General features: G+C 44.9%; 1 protein-coding gene across 7 annotated transcripts in view; it reads left to right on the forward strand.

Annotated features, from left to right (window-relative positions):
• LOC138246211 (myosin-10-like) overlaps positions 1 to 13,163 on the forward strand; it is a 491,460-nt gene that overhangs the window by 386,652 nt on the left and 91,645 nt on the right. For all 7 annotated transcript variants that reach the window (XM_069200598.1, XM_069200595.1, XM_069200596.1 and 4 more), the window contains 8 exons: positions 457 to 561; positions 1,099 to 1,251; positions 3,600 to 3,848; positions 4,008 to 4,220; positions 5,363 to 5,575; positions 6,638 to 6,799; positions 7,127 to 7,255; positions 10,527 to 10,615. In XM_069200598.1, the coding sequence (XP_069056699.1) occupies positions 457 to 561; positions 1,099 to 1,251; positions 3,600 to 3,848; positions 4,008 to 4,220; positions 5,363 to 5,575; positions 6,638 to 6,799; positions 7,127 to 7,255; positions 10,527 to 10,615 (1,313 nt within the window). The remainder of the gene's footprint in view (positions 1 to 456; positions 562 to 1,098; positions 1,252 to 3,599; positions 3,849 to 4,007; positions 4,221 to 5,362; positions 5,576 to 6,637; positions 6,800 to 7,126; positions 7,256 to 10,526; positions 10,616 to 13,163) is intronic.

The raw sequence follows: 13,163 nt of genomic DNA on the forward strand, positions 1-13,163 counted from the left end.
ACTGGCATGCCAGGACCGATTAAAACAATTGTATACATGTAAGGTAAAAATGGTTTTCTTCCTAGGGATCTAAAGACTTTTGGTTGATTGGAGTATGCTCCTGTTTTACTGTATGCTAACAATAAACAGCTTTCATACAGGCATCATACAGCCTTCAAATATCAGTTGTTTTGGCCACTCATTTTGCTGTTTTTGCTTTAATTGCATACTGTTTATTGGCAACTAATACTTCAGCTCAAGAAAGAGTGCTCACAGTATGGTTTTCCTAATTTCAAAGTACGTGTCCATCACCATCATGCAAGTTTAACCAAGTGAACTTAAAAAGAGCTGTGATGCTCTGAAATAAAAATGCATTGCATTGTGAATCTAAGCATTATCTGCCAGGAATTAAGAGGAATGTCTTGAGAGCTTTCTTGTGTTTGGTAACATTGTACTTGTTTTTGTCCCTTGTGACAGACTGAGTTAGAAGGTGTGTCAGGAACTTTGGGATCTGCAGAAACCAAGACACTCAAGCTGTCGAAGGACCTGTCGACCTTACAGTCCCAGCTACAAGATGCTCAGGTACGCTGAGATGCACTTCTTTGATGCCTCTCTCCGCCCACCCAATCTGTCTTTCATGTCTTTTCCTCCCATCATTTGTCCATCCCTACCGCAGCTCCCTCCATCTCTTCTTTCTTTCTTTCACTGTCTTTCTTACCTTTTTCCATGTCCCTTCCTCTTACATTGACCCTACTTTACCATGACATTTGGTATTTTTGCAACAAAAATGCTGAAAAGCACCTAATGAGGTTTGGTGGGAGGTCCTCCTGACCTTCTTTTATCATTCTGTCACACTACATACTCCACAAACCCATGGCAGAAAATTCAGAGAAAATGTTGCATGTATTTTCCATATAATGCCCAAAGGAAGGGGACTAAGGCTGAGAAGAAGGAGGGTAATCTAAAAGCAGTCCTCTTCTCTTGGTCTACATTGATGTGCAGAAAGCAGTGTTGTCCTGATCTCCTAGAAGTCAAACATCAGAGTTGATCTTGGCAGATTGCGATGCAATTGGTTTTACCAGAGCCACAGTAATTGTGGTGGCACTTTTCTTGCTGCAGGAGCTGCTCCAGGAGGAGACAAAGCAGAAGCTGAATCTGGGTGCCAGGGTCCGGCAATTCGAGGAAGAGAAGAACCACCTAATGGAGCAGCTGGAAGAAGAGGAATCAGCCAAGAACCAGCTGAGCCGGCAGATCCAGGCCCTGCAGCAGCAGGTGAAGTCCCTGTTAATGCATAGTGTCAACTAGCCTTTGACGTGGTCTTCCACTGTTTTATTGTGTATACCATTGTACAACTCTTAATCCCCTGTAAGCCTTCTTAACTGAAACAAAGTACATTTCTCTGTGTTTTCCATTCATTCATTGGCAACCTTTAAATCGGTTGGAGTAAGCCTGTTAACTTTGTAGATAAGTTCTTCGGTGACTCCTAGATGACTCACTATTACAGCTTTTAAGATGGGTACAGTATCTCCTTATTTTGTAAGTGTTAATACCTTCTAAAGTTTCCAAGCACAAAGCAGAACAGCCTCTCTTCCAAAACAGTGGTGCGCTGTGTGTTGTCTGAATTAAATAGTGCCATGAAGTGCCTCAAATGCCAAAGGTTAGTGTGGTCTCCCAGCAACCCTCCCAGGACTCAAAAGGTCAAGCAGATCTACAAACCTTCGCACAGGTTGCATCATCTTTGACTTTTATTTTATTTTTACAAAATACTTTCCCTTAAATAGAAGTTGGTCGACTTCACCTCGATGTTGGTGAAATGGCAAGTAGCTGGAATGGGGTTCGAGGGCTTAGCCTGTCCAGGTGGAAGTCTGATGTGCAAAAGTGGGCAGAGTGTGACATTGTGGCGTTATCTATGGAAACCAAGAGGTGGAAAAGGAAACCTGATCTGGCCCAGGCCTTGGACACAATAGTCTTTGCCTGCCCAGGGGGTAATGAAAATGGCCACCCTTAACTCGTTAATGTTTGTTCATTCTGGGATCTGCAGGGATAAGGACATTGGACCGATAAGACTATAGAAACCGGTTTTGGATGATGTCAGAGAATACATAGCCGATTTTGCGTTAGTGCTGCTTGTAAGACGTGTGATAACCAGTGGTTAGTTATTTTTCGCTTTTTAGTACCATATGAAACTCTGTTCACGCCTTCAGCAATAAACACTCAACTGATTTGCACCAGACTCGGCATAAAAGTAGAACTCCATTCAAAAAGGGTGCTATAATCGGTTTGGTTGTAAATCCGTTCAATAGTTTGGACATATACATGTATAAAACAGTTGACGAGAGAGCTTTAAAGGATAAACCCCGCTGTTTATAATCCTTATTCTGAAATTCGCAAATCATACCAATCACATTTGAACTTTTTATGAAATATGATTGGCTGGTGGTGGAGGTTTAGTTTTCTTTCCAGCCATCTTGAAAATGGCAATGTTTACAAAAATCACAACTTTTTGGGTGTGTGAAAAATTCCAGTGCAGTTGGTGGGGAGGGGCACCACGAAGAGTGCCGGGGGCCATGGCATTCAAAGGCATGAACTATAACGATTAAAAAGCTGCTCATGAAAATCGTGATTTTGCAGCCGCCATTTTATGATTAGGAAAAAAGCACACGTTTGTGGACATTTGTATGAGGCATTTGAGGTTGGACACCGGCCGCAGATTGGGCCGGACCCCGCGGGTAACCCTTGCAGGGCTTTGCTGGAGGCTTGTGGAGCAGCGGCAGCGGGCCACGGCAGATTCGCCTCTGTGATGCCGTTTGACGTGAAGTATGGCTTACATTGTGTTTTTACGCGCTTGGGCCAGAACCATATTTTTTCAGTCAGTATATGCACAGATTCACTGAAAAAATATACTAACAAGTTTTTTATGTAATTTATTTTTGTCTTTATGACTTAATCTCCAATTTTAGTTTAAGCACTCCGAGTTTTTTTGTTGTTGTTTTTTTTAGACTGAGCACACGCAAAAATCATATAGGCCCAGATTCACACACAGAGTAGTGAAGTAAGTCAATCAGGAATTAGATCCCGGGACAGCTGCCCTCTCATGCCATTTGTTGAGCACATAGTATATTTAAATTCAACGAAACGGAACAATCATTTCACAATGTTTTATTAATTGTGAAGCTGTAATTTCAGTATTTAGCTGGACAAATGGACAATGAAATAGTTTCGTTTTTATGCCTGAAATACGTTCTATTCAAGCCACTGTTCTGACTTCTAATAAAGGGGCCCCTTTCCTGCCCCAAAGTATAATCACTTCTGGCCTTGCATTGGTCAGTGCCTTTGGTGTTGGTTAGTCCATTGTGAATATGGTTGATGGGTCTCACCTTGAGCTCCATTTTCAGTTTCCAGTTTGCTGTCACAAGGTTTTCACTCGCGTATAGTTTGACCGAGATACTCCGGAGAATCTGTCTTCGAGAAAAGAGACCATTTCGATAACATAAATGTACATGATAAAATGTTTACAATAATATGATTATGAATATGGTGTAATAAGAGGATATGTATTCCGTAGTCTCTTTCTCCTCACGGTGTCATTGAGATTAAAGTAGATAGTTCCTTTAATTCAGGTTATGGAGTCCAAAAAGAAGATGGAGTCCGATGGAGGGCTCGTGGAGGCCCTGGAAGAGAGCAAAAAGAAGATAAACCGGGATCTGGAGCTCATGTCCCAACGCTTCCAGGAGAAGGTCCAGATGAACGATAAACTGGAGAAAACCAAGAACCGCCTGCAGCAAGAGCTGGATGACCTGGCCGTGGACCTGGACCAGCAGCGGCAGATTGTATCCAACTTGGAAAAGAAACAGAAGAAATTTGACCAGGTGAGCCGTGGCAGCGCATTGACATTACATTAAAATGGCTGCTAAGCGCAGCTTAACTAATTTCCGATTTTATTTTGCCACCAGTCCAATGGCACCGATGTTCAATGTGTACATCATCCACCAATCCTACCAATCCTATAATGCTCTTTTTTTGTCTAGATGTTGGCGGAGGAGAAAAATATATCCATGCGGTATGCTGAAGAGAGAGATCGTGCAGAAGCTGAAGCTCGTGAAAAAGAGACAAAAGCACTGTCGCTGAGCCGGGCCTTGGATCAGGCTCTGGAGCATAAAGATGAACTTGAGAGGCAGAACAAGCAGTTGCGCGCCGAGATGGATGATTTAGTGAGCTCCAAGGATGATGTCGGCAAGAATGTAGGTTTTTCTTTTTTATATCTGTTGACTTTGTTTATAGGTCCTGAAGTATTATTAGCCACATTTCACAGTATTAGGCTTTGATTTAACAGCGGTATTGGTTCACTTGAATTGAACTTAATACTAGTCCACGGAGTTCCGCTAGGTGAAACTCTATGAAGTGACCAAAAAACTCTGATATCCGGAGTTCCGCAAGTGGCGAAGTGCGTTAGGTTGCGCCATTCGTGCTGATTTTTAGTGCCCGGTGATTGTCCTGCGCTGTAAAATCAGCACGAATGGTACCATGCGCAGTGCAAGAAGGCGTTGCCTCTTTTGTGCTGCTCGAGTAGGTTTTGTATTCGAGCAGTACCTTCCCCGATGCAAATGGAAGGTTTCTCAGTGCAAGCGGTAGCGACCATCCATGACTGTCTGTGTTGAGAAATCTCACCGGAGGTGGTCTGGAGTACGATCTTCCTTTCTTGCGGTTGTCAACTTAATGACGGCGAGAGTTTTTCCTAGCTCCACACTCTAAGCGGAGTGGGAAAGACTCCACAAACTCTGCGATTGGAGCAAAGTTCACCACCAACCCCTACCTAATACATCAGTGTTGTAGAGCACAGTGGTTTATAAAGGGAAGACCAAGCAGTAGGCAGTATGGCGTACCCCGCTGACTTGTAGTCGGTATTGACACTTTGTCAGGCTTTTTGGGTCCATAATACAATCCCAGGCATGTGTCTGATTTATCTGTTAGTTAATGCTTCTGTTGAAGTTGTCCACAAGCAAAGAGGAATCTTGAGGGTTGATGAGGTGGTTGCTGTTTCATTTCAAATTTGTGCAGAGTGTTTCTGACTGTAGTCCAGACTGATCTGGACAATGGTGCTTGTGGTTCCAAGGACTGCATTCAGTGAAAAGTTCTCGTTTACTTTGAAACAGAAAACACTACGTTTATTGGTTCCCTATTGTGGTCTAACATAGGAACTTAGCACTTATGTGTTTTATCCTATTAAGTGTTAATGCAAGGTAGTCTAAGAACACAGGCCACAGCTGTATAGTCTGAACTCCAAAAGACCACACCTGGCTAATAATGGACTCCGATTTCTATTCCTGGGTGTGAAATGTAATACTATCTTGGAAATGCTTGTCAAGTACCTTTATATTGACAGGTCCACGAGCTGGAGAGAGCCAAGCGAGCCTTGGAGCAGCAGGTCACAGACATGAAGGCCCAGATGGAGGAACTGGAGGATGAGCTGCAGGGCATTGAAGATGGGAAGCTGAGGCTGGAGGTGAACATGCAGGCCTTGAAGGCGCAGTATGATCGCGACCTCCAAAACCGTGATGATTCAAATGATGAAAAGAAGAGAGTCCTGATCAAACAGGTGAGATGTCCTTTAAGACCGGAGGGTTCATATGTATGATTGAAGGTTATTAATTAAAGAAATATCCATGCATTGAAACTGCTGTGGGTGCAAGCCGATGTTTTCTCCATTTAGGGTTGCTGGTTTCTGCTTGCATTGTGATTGCAGAGCTTCTAGATACTTTCTTCTGTCAATCGTATTCTACATTTAGTTTGTCAGCTCTCAATTGCAGTGGCCTTTATGCCACTCACTTTTGTATATGTTTTATCTTGGCCTTAGGGAACCTAACATTTTTCCAGCCCATTTGTGAACTTCTGCTTTTCTGGCGTTCTGGCCATTGTGACATTCAGCACTCTTCATACTCTGACAGGTTCTGTCTCCTGGATTATATGTTAACCCTATTATATAGCCTGGAGGTGTGTTTGGCTGTCTGATATTTTACCTATTTTAGCCTTGAGAGAGCCTGCCATTAGTGGGTCTCTACCACCCACTGCTCTATTAGTAAACTTATACAACAATCTTTTGTACTCTATCAGTTAAAATACAACATTCTGGCAATTTTCAGAAAATAAAGTTGCGCCTATACATAATTTCTGTTTCCCTTGTGGAGGTCTTATCCAAAGTTAAGTAATGATGTGATCTCCAAAAGGGAGTGAGAGGTGTGACGCTTACTTGTTTGTACTGGGGGCAAAAGGATGAGCTGTCTTAGTCATGGTCTGGGAGTTAATCAAGTTTCAGAACTTGAGTCAGCATCATGCAGCACCAACTAATACAGTATATAGCATTAAAACTGAGAAAACACATTTAGGGAATGCAATCAGAGGAAAACCCTTTCAGAGATTAAAATATATATCAAACAACTTGGGGAACCCACATTTCCATGAATTGAGGTCCTCTTTTTGCTTTGCCTTCTTCTGAATAACTCCCTCTAGAACCCATAAAGACTTTGATATACATGTTAAGAATAATGCACAGTATTGCATTTGCCACCCCGTGTGCATTACTTTCATACTTAGTTATGTTCTTTAATGTTAGTGTCCACTTTCCTAACATTGTAACTTTCATACCATCATGGAATTGCAGGTGCGTGATCTGGAGGTGGAGCTTGATGAAGAGCGCAAGCAGAAGGCACAGGCAATGGCAGGCAAGAAGAAACTGGAGATGGACCTGCAAGACATGGCAAGCCAGATAGATGTGGCCAACAAGGGCCGGGAAGAGGCCCTTAAGCAGCTGAGGAAGCTACAGGTAAGGTTGGACTCAGTATTGCATCATTGAAATATGTTTCAAGTGTACTGTAGGATGGGCTTTCCTGCCTTCTTAGGACCTTTTCATATTCTTAAGTATTTTACCATACATCTTGCTGAACAGAAGTGAGATTTTTCACAAAACTTTGAGAAAAACCTATGTATTTATTTAAATTTCAGTTTCCCATTCTTTTTACTTTAGTAACATGTGCACACACTATTACTTTTAATGAAACCTGCAGTGAAAAACATGTCAGTAATGCTTGGAACCAAGGCGGAGGTGAGGAAGCTCTAAAATAGACTGATTCATTATGGTTTCATTTTCCAGCTCCAGATGAAAGAACTGTGGATCGAAGTGGAAGAGTCGCGGGCATCCCGGGAAGAGATCTTCATCCAGTCCAGAGAGAGTGAAAAGAGACTCAAGAGCCTAGAAGCAGAGCTGCTGCAGTTACAAGAGGTTTGTGAAATGCAAGTGGATAAGCAGAGGCTTAACCTGTCAAGAATGGTGCAAATACAGAGAGGTTTCCATTGTTATAAAATTTAGAAGGCTACTGCCACACTCAGAAGAGGAGAGCTTAAGCTGCCTGATACCTCCACAATCTGCTAATGCTAGGGCACACTCAGTCATTAGCATGTCAGGTGCATCTAACCTTTTACTGGCTCAACCTTTCAAACAGAGGAGCCTGTTTGAGGATATTCCACCTCTAACCAAATTGCATATAAACACTATTAAACAAAGTCAAAGTAGTCTTGCTGCTGTTAAAGTCTCATCTGCTGTGACCTGTGGTAAAGTGACCCTCTGTTTGTTTCTTTGTTAGTCACGGCTCGCACCGCTAATGAGGAGGCAGGGGAGGTGCGTGGGGGAAGGGGGCAATGCACCGGAGCACGTATAAAAAAAATGATAAAATAAAAAATAAACTTTCCTTGCAGCGCCACTCCTGTCCTCCATCTCGTTGGCACTGCAGGCACAGGCTCCCAGCCTGCCCTGCACCAGTCGTGATGGTGCTCAGAGCAGCGTCACTCTTAGCTAACTTCATTCAAACCCCTCGTTGTAGCCTTTTGACTTCATTATCAAGATGCATCCTATTTCTTTTATGTTGATGAAAACTTGGATTTTCCAGATTTCTATGGGGGATGAGAAGGGACACAGCCGTGGGTTAATTAACCTTTGAAAAGCGAGCAGCATCGCCTGTATCAGACGATCCACACTCCAAGGTATCTCTTAAGGATACACACAGATGCTGTGACCCAAATAACAAAAACCCCTCATGAGTTAGACACGTGTTTGCCTCCTGTGGTGCACCTGGCTAACACCTTTGGCAGACAGAGTGAGTACAGAATCACTAATACATTTTCCTGCTACTACCAGCACTTTCAAACCCCTGCTAACGCCCACCCACTACTGGGGAGACTCAGTCAGTGGGGAGAAAGACTACTTACGATGCTCATAGAAGAGGAACTACGTTAAGTGCGTTCACACATGCATTTCGGCCTAGTGTTCACATGGCAGATTCTCTCTAGGTAGAAACTTGGAACAGCCTTTTTGACTACTTGTAGCCTCTCCAAACATTATATAGGGGGTCATTACGACGACCGCCAGGGGTAATGTGGCATCCGTACCGCCAACAGGCTGGTGGTACGGAGATCCTCATTACGACCGCGGCGGTAGCGCCGCGGTCGCATCGCCGGGGCCGGCGGTTTCCTGCCGTTTTAGCCCCGGCGGTGATAATCCGCCAGCACTGCCGCCAGTCTGTTTCTGACGGTTTGCACCGCCAGGAAGAGGCTGGCGGTAAGGGGTGTGCAGGGGCCCCCTAACAGGGCCCCGGGCAGCTTTTCACTGTCTGCATAGCAGACAGTGAAAAGCGCGACGGGTGCTACGGCACCCGTCGCACGGCCGCAACACCGCCGGCTCCATTAGGAGCCAGCTCCTATGTTGCGGCCTCATCCCCGCTGGGCTGGCGGGCGTAAACTTGGTTTGCGCCCGCCGGCCCAGCGGGGATGTCGTAATGGGGTCCGCTGGAGTGCGGCCGCACGCCCGCCAAGCTTGTAATGACCCCCATAGTGTCCAGGTCTGTATTGTGGGTATTATTGTGCAGTAGTCATAAATAAAATGTTCCTGCCAGTATGTGGGGAGCCTGGAATCCAAAGAGCAGGTCCCACTTTATGACTTTTTCTGCCTGGAAATTAGCCTATTAATCTGATCCAAGGGCAGCATTGCAACATCCTGCTGAAACTGTTCTAAAGTATTAGAACTAACCACATGAAGGAAAGGAGGCCTGGACATTAAAGGTGCATACGATTAAAAAAATTAGCACTGCTCCTTTAAGGCAGCCGGGATTTAAGGCACTCTGCTGCTGGTACTACTTAATAGTTGGTTTCTTGCAGGTGAAATGTTGTCTCCAAAGACTATCCTCAAGCCTGTTCTTTATCAAATTACTCTCTCCTAATCTCTTTTTAGTCTCAGAAACCCTTACAGTACAAGCAAATATATTTTCAGAACTCTTACTAGTGGATGCTAAATAAAAATGTTACTTAGTCTGTTTGTTCTGATGGCAAACCTAAATAAATTCAGCTTGTCGATCAACACCATTTGGAGAAAAAAGCAAAATCATCTGTTCAGGTTTTAAGCCTCCGCATAGATGTGCTTCACTAAGGTGGTAAAGAGGTTTGTATGTGCACTTCTTATCCTACTTCTGAAGCGGAGAGTTGTTGAGAAACTATCCTGATAGTTAACATTCGCCTCTGCCAAAGCTCACTCTAACACCTTCATCTATACCAGGAATGGCATGTGACATTTTCCAGTAGTCTAGGAGGCCACTTAGTTGATGTGACTCTTTAAAAAATGGTCAGGTCCCATTCTGGAAAAACAGTAACTAACTAACCTGATAAATTGGTTTTCATGGCTCCTCTCCGCCCTTCTACAGAGTGTTTCTTCGAACTACATTCTTGTCCCTGCTACCAAATAAAAATTAAGTGGAAAAGCTTTCCTAAACCAGGAACTATTTATAATCAGTGGTGCATGTGCACTTTCGTTTTCCATGACCCAGTTAATTAAATGTCTGCTTCTAATTGAGTTGAGAGGTTGTAACAGCTTGACTTACTCAATGTCTGGATTTCCTCCACTTTGCACAAGTAATATTCTGACAGGCGTGTGACTTTAAAGAGAACTCACAAATGACTTAGCTCCAGGTTATAGAGCTCAGAGTATATGAAGCTTCCCTACCTATGTAAGTGAAAGTGCAAAGTTTCACTAGACTCCTGCAAGCTGCAGGAGACTGCCATACGAAACAGATGGCACAAGATCAATTGGGATTTCAGTGTTTGACATAAAGTGAGACTAAATATAAAATGTAAACATTGGAGCAGAGTCTTTGAGACTTCCAGAATAACTCACACTTTATTCAAAACATTTATTAATTCACCCAGCTTAAGGAAACTTATGAATGAGCTCTCACTTAGATGACCTCTTCAGTTTAGTCTGAGGGATTTCGCCCTTCATATGTGAGCGTGAAGCTTACCAATGTTGCATGAAGTGTTCTTTCTCCCATGTTTCATACTTAACAGGGATATTAAGGACCCATTGGAAACACTGCTCATAAAATGGGGATCCTTGGGTCTCCATTCACAATTACATTCCAGTGACATGATGCAGATTCTTAGTATCTCACAAGCCGTTAGCACAGATTCCAGATATTGTAAGTTCCATTGACACCCCTATTTCTCTGCAGGACCTTGCAGCAGCTGAACGAGCCAAAAGACAAGCCCAGCAAGAGAGGGATGACTTGGCAGATGAGCTTGTTAATGGAGCCAGTGGCAAGTAAGTGTTTTTACTTAGAGCAAGAGATTATTTTGGCTTAATGTCTGGTATTTATCAATGAAAATTGAGCCTCAGATCTGACCGTATTGCCCATATCTTTGTTTTATCATGTGAGTGAGCTCTATGTGAAGTGCAAGACTGTGCACCAAAGGATTCTTGTTCCTATATAATTGTATGGGAGACACAATGAACGTAGCTTCCTAACAGAATAAGGAAGTCTTCAGTTCTTTTTGAAACGTGAAAAGACCTTCCTCATTCCAAAGAATATGCAGAACAACATTCTTAGTTATGGGGGACCACATCAGAGAATGGTGTTCCTCTAGAGCTTACTTTGCGATACATGAAATGTTTTGCAAAGACTAGCTCCTTGATCCCAACAATTGAGTAGAATGTCGCGGAACTGTTCCTGCAGCCCCAAGCCCTCTTTGTCCCACTCCAAGTCATCGGGACATTTGGGAAAGAGGCATAAGAAGCACAAGAAGTCGGAGCGTGCTTCGACTTTTCCTCGGCTGACGCAACAACAGGACATTGGTGTTCAAGGCACAGTTCTACAGAACCGTCGCAAGGTTTGACTTCCTTCCTCCCTGCTTTTCTGGGAGCAACCCCCGCTCAGCTTAGAGTTTTACAAGGCATGCACCACATAGTTGAGTGGGCTAACACCTCCGTAGTGTCCTACGGACCCTGTGGGGCCTAAGGGACCCCTTAGGCCCCTTAGGCCCAGGTTCCACACCAGGGTCTTCGACCTTGGCTCCGATGGATTTCTGTGGATCCAGTCACGGATCCGGGCTGGTGCCGATTGTGTTACTGCAATCTTCCTAGGTACCGGCCTCGACCAGCCCCATTTGAATCCCTGAATCTGACACGGACCCGGAACTGAGTTGACCAACGCCGATTCTGGTGCCAACAGGACTCATGTGTCTTAGGTTGGCACCTGAACCCTATTTGTAAGGGCTAGGCATTGGGAAAGAATGGGACTGGAGTCACTGGACCCTTTAGAATTCCAGTTGGAAGGCCAGGAATCTATGGACTAGTATAACTGGTATGAGGAACTGGGAGATGCCAGTGGGCTGGATATCTCTCCAGATACTGGTTTGCTTTCTCCTCCTACCGTGGCTATGCAGGATGGAGCTTCATATGCCATGGCGGTGAAGAAGGCGGCTGAGGCCCTAGATCTCGAACTCCTCTCAGTAGCAGTCAAGACGAATATCTTGACAGAAGTGCTTCAGCCGGGAGCTTCCTCACCCAAACCCCTGCACCCTTTTAACAAAGCACTTATGTTGTGCTGGGAACATGATCCAAAACCAGCACAGGGGCTCCTGTGAACAAGACAATTGTCCTACACCATCGCCCCGTCCCAGGGGACCCATCTTTTTTCACCCAACACTTCACCCTCGAGAGCTTGGTTGCCCAATCTTTACCTTCCATGGGTGCTTCCATGGACAGGGAATTCAAGAGGATGGATACTTTAGGCAGGAAAATGTTTCCTTCCACCAGCTTTGCATTGCGGTTGGTGAACACTGCATGCTTATTGGGCCACTGCTCCCACACATTGTGGGACACGGTTGTGCAGGTGCTAACACAGGTCCCAGAGGGGGCCCGACCACTCTCGCCTAAGTTGGGAAGGATGGCATAAATGCAGCCATGTTCACCATTCGATGTGGCTTAGACACAACTGACTCGCTGGGCAGAATAGTTTCATCGATCGAGTGCTTGGATGTCATGTCTGGCTGAGAACTTCTGGCTTTTCCAGGGATGTCTAGGCTAATCTAATGAACATGCCCTTCAGTGGCACATGTCGTTTCTGAGAGAAGAAAGACTCCACACTAGAGAGCTTTAAGGAATTGCAGTCTACGGCTAAGTCCTTGGTCCTCTCAGTTCCCACACGTCTCCAGCAGTGGCAGTCAGCTCGTATTTACAGTGGGGGAGCAGGGGGGTTGGAGGCAGAAATACAATAAAAAAACAAAAAAAGCATCTACCTGGACACTGTCTTCTTTCCTCACGTTGCGTCATCTCTCCCAGCTCCGATGGTCACAGGAACCAGGAAACTGCACAAGCCGTTCCTGACACTGGTTTCATGCTATTAACCAGAATAAACCCAGTGTCTGGATTGGTTGGAGCGGGCTCTCTTTTAGCGCTCACTAGAGCGCTGCAGGCCTGTGCCTTCCCTAACCCAGCTGTCTGGAGACAGCTGGGTTAGAGATGTTTAAAGTGCGCATGTGTGGCTGGCTGTCACAAGACGGCCAGCCAGAGGGACATGCGCACTTTAAACAAGTGCACAGCTCCCTGCTGCCACGCCCCGTCCTGACACTTGGTTCAGGACGGGGCGCTGAAAAATAAAATGGTAATAAAGTTTCTTACCATTTTATGTTTCTATTATGGGGGACATTTTCTTTGGCAGGGCGACGCTCCTCTGTCCACGTGGAGGGGCCACCTTTGGTTCCCAGTCTGCCTTTTGCCCCTTTTGTGGATACAAGAGGGGCGTTCCACCATGCCAACCCTATGCCAGCCACCATCCTGTGCAAGCTCCCCAAGCAATGCATGGGCACCG

Source organism: Pleurodeles waltl, chromosome 7 (genome assembly GCF_031143425.1).
Source record: "Pleurodeles waltl isolate 20211129_DDA chromosome 7, aPleWal1.hap1.20221129, whole genome shotgun sequence".
NCBI classification, from domain to species: domain Eukaryota; kingdom Metazoa; phylum Chordata; class Amphibia; order Caudata; family Salamandridae; genus Pleurodeles; species Pleurodeles waltl.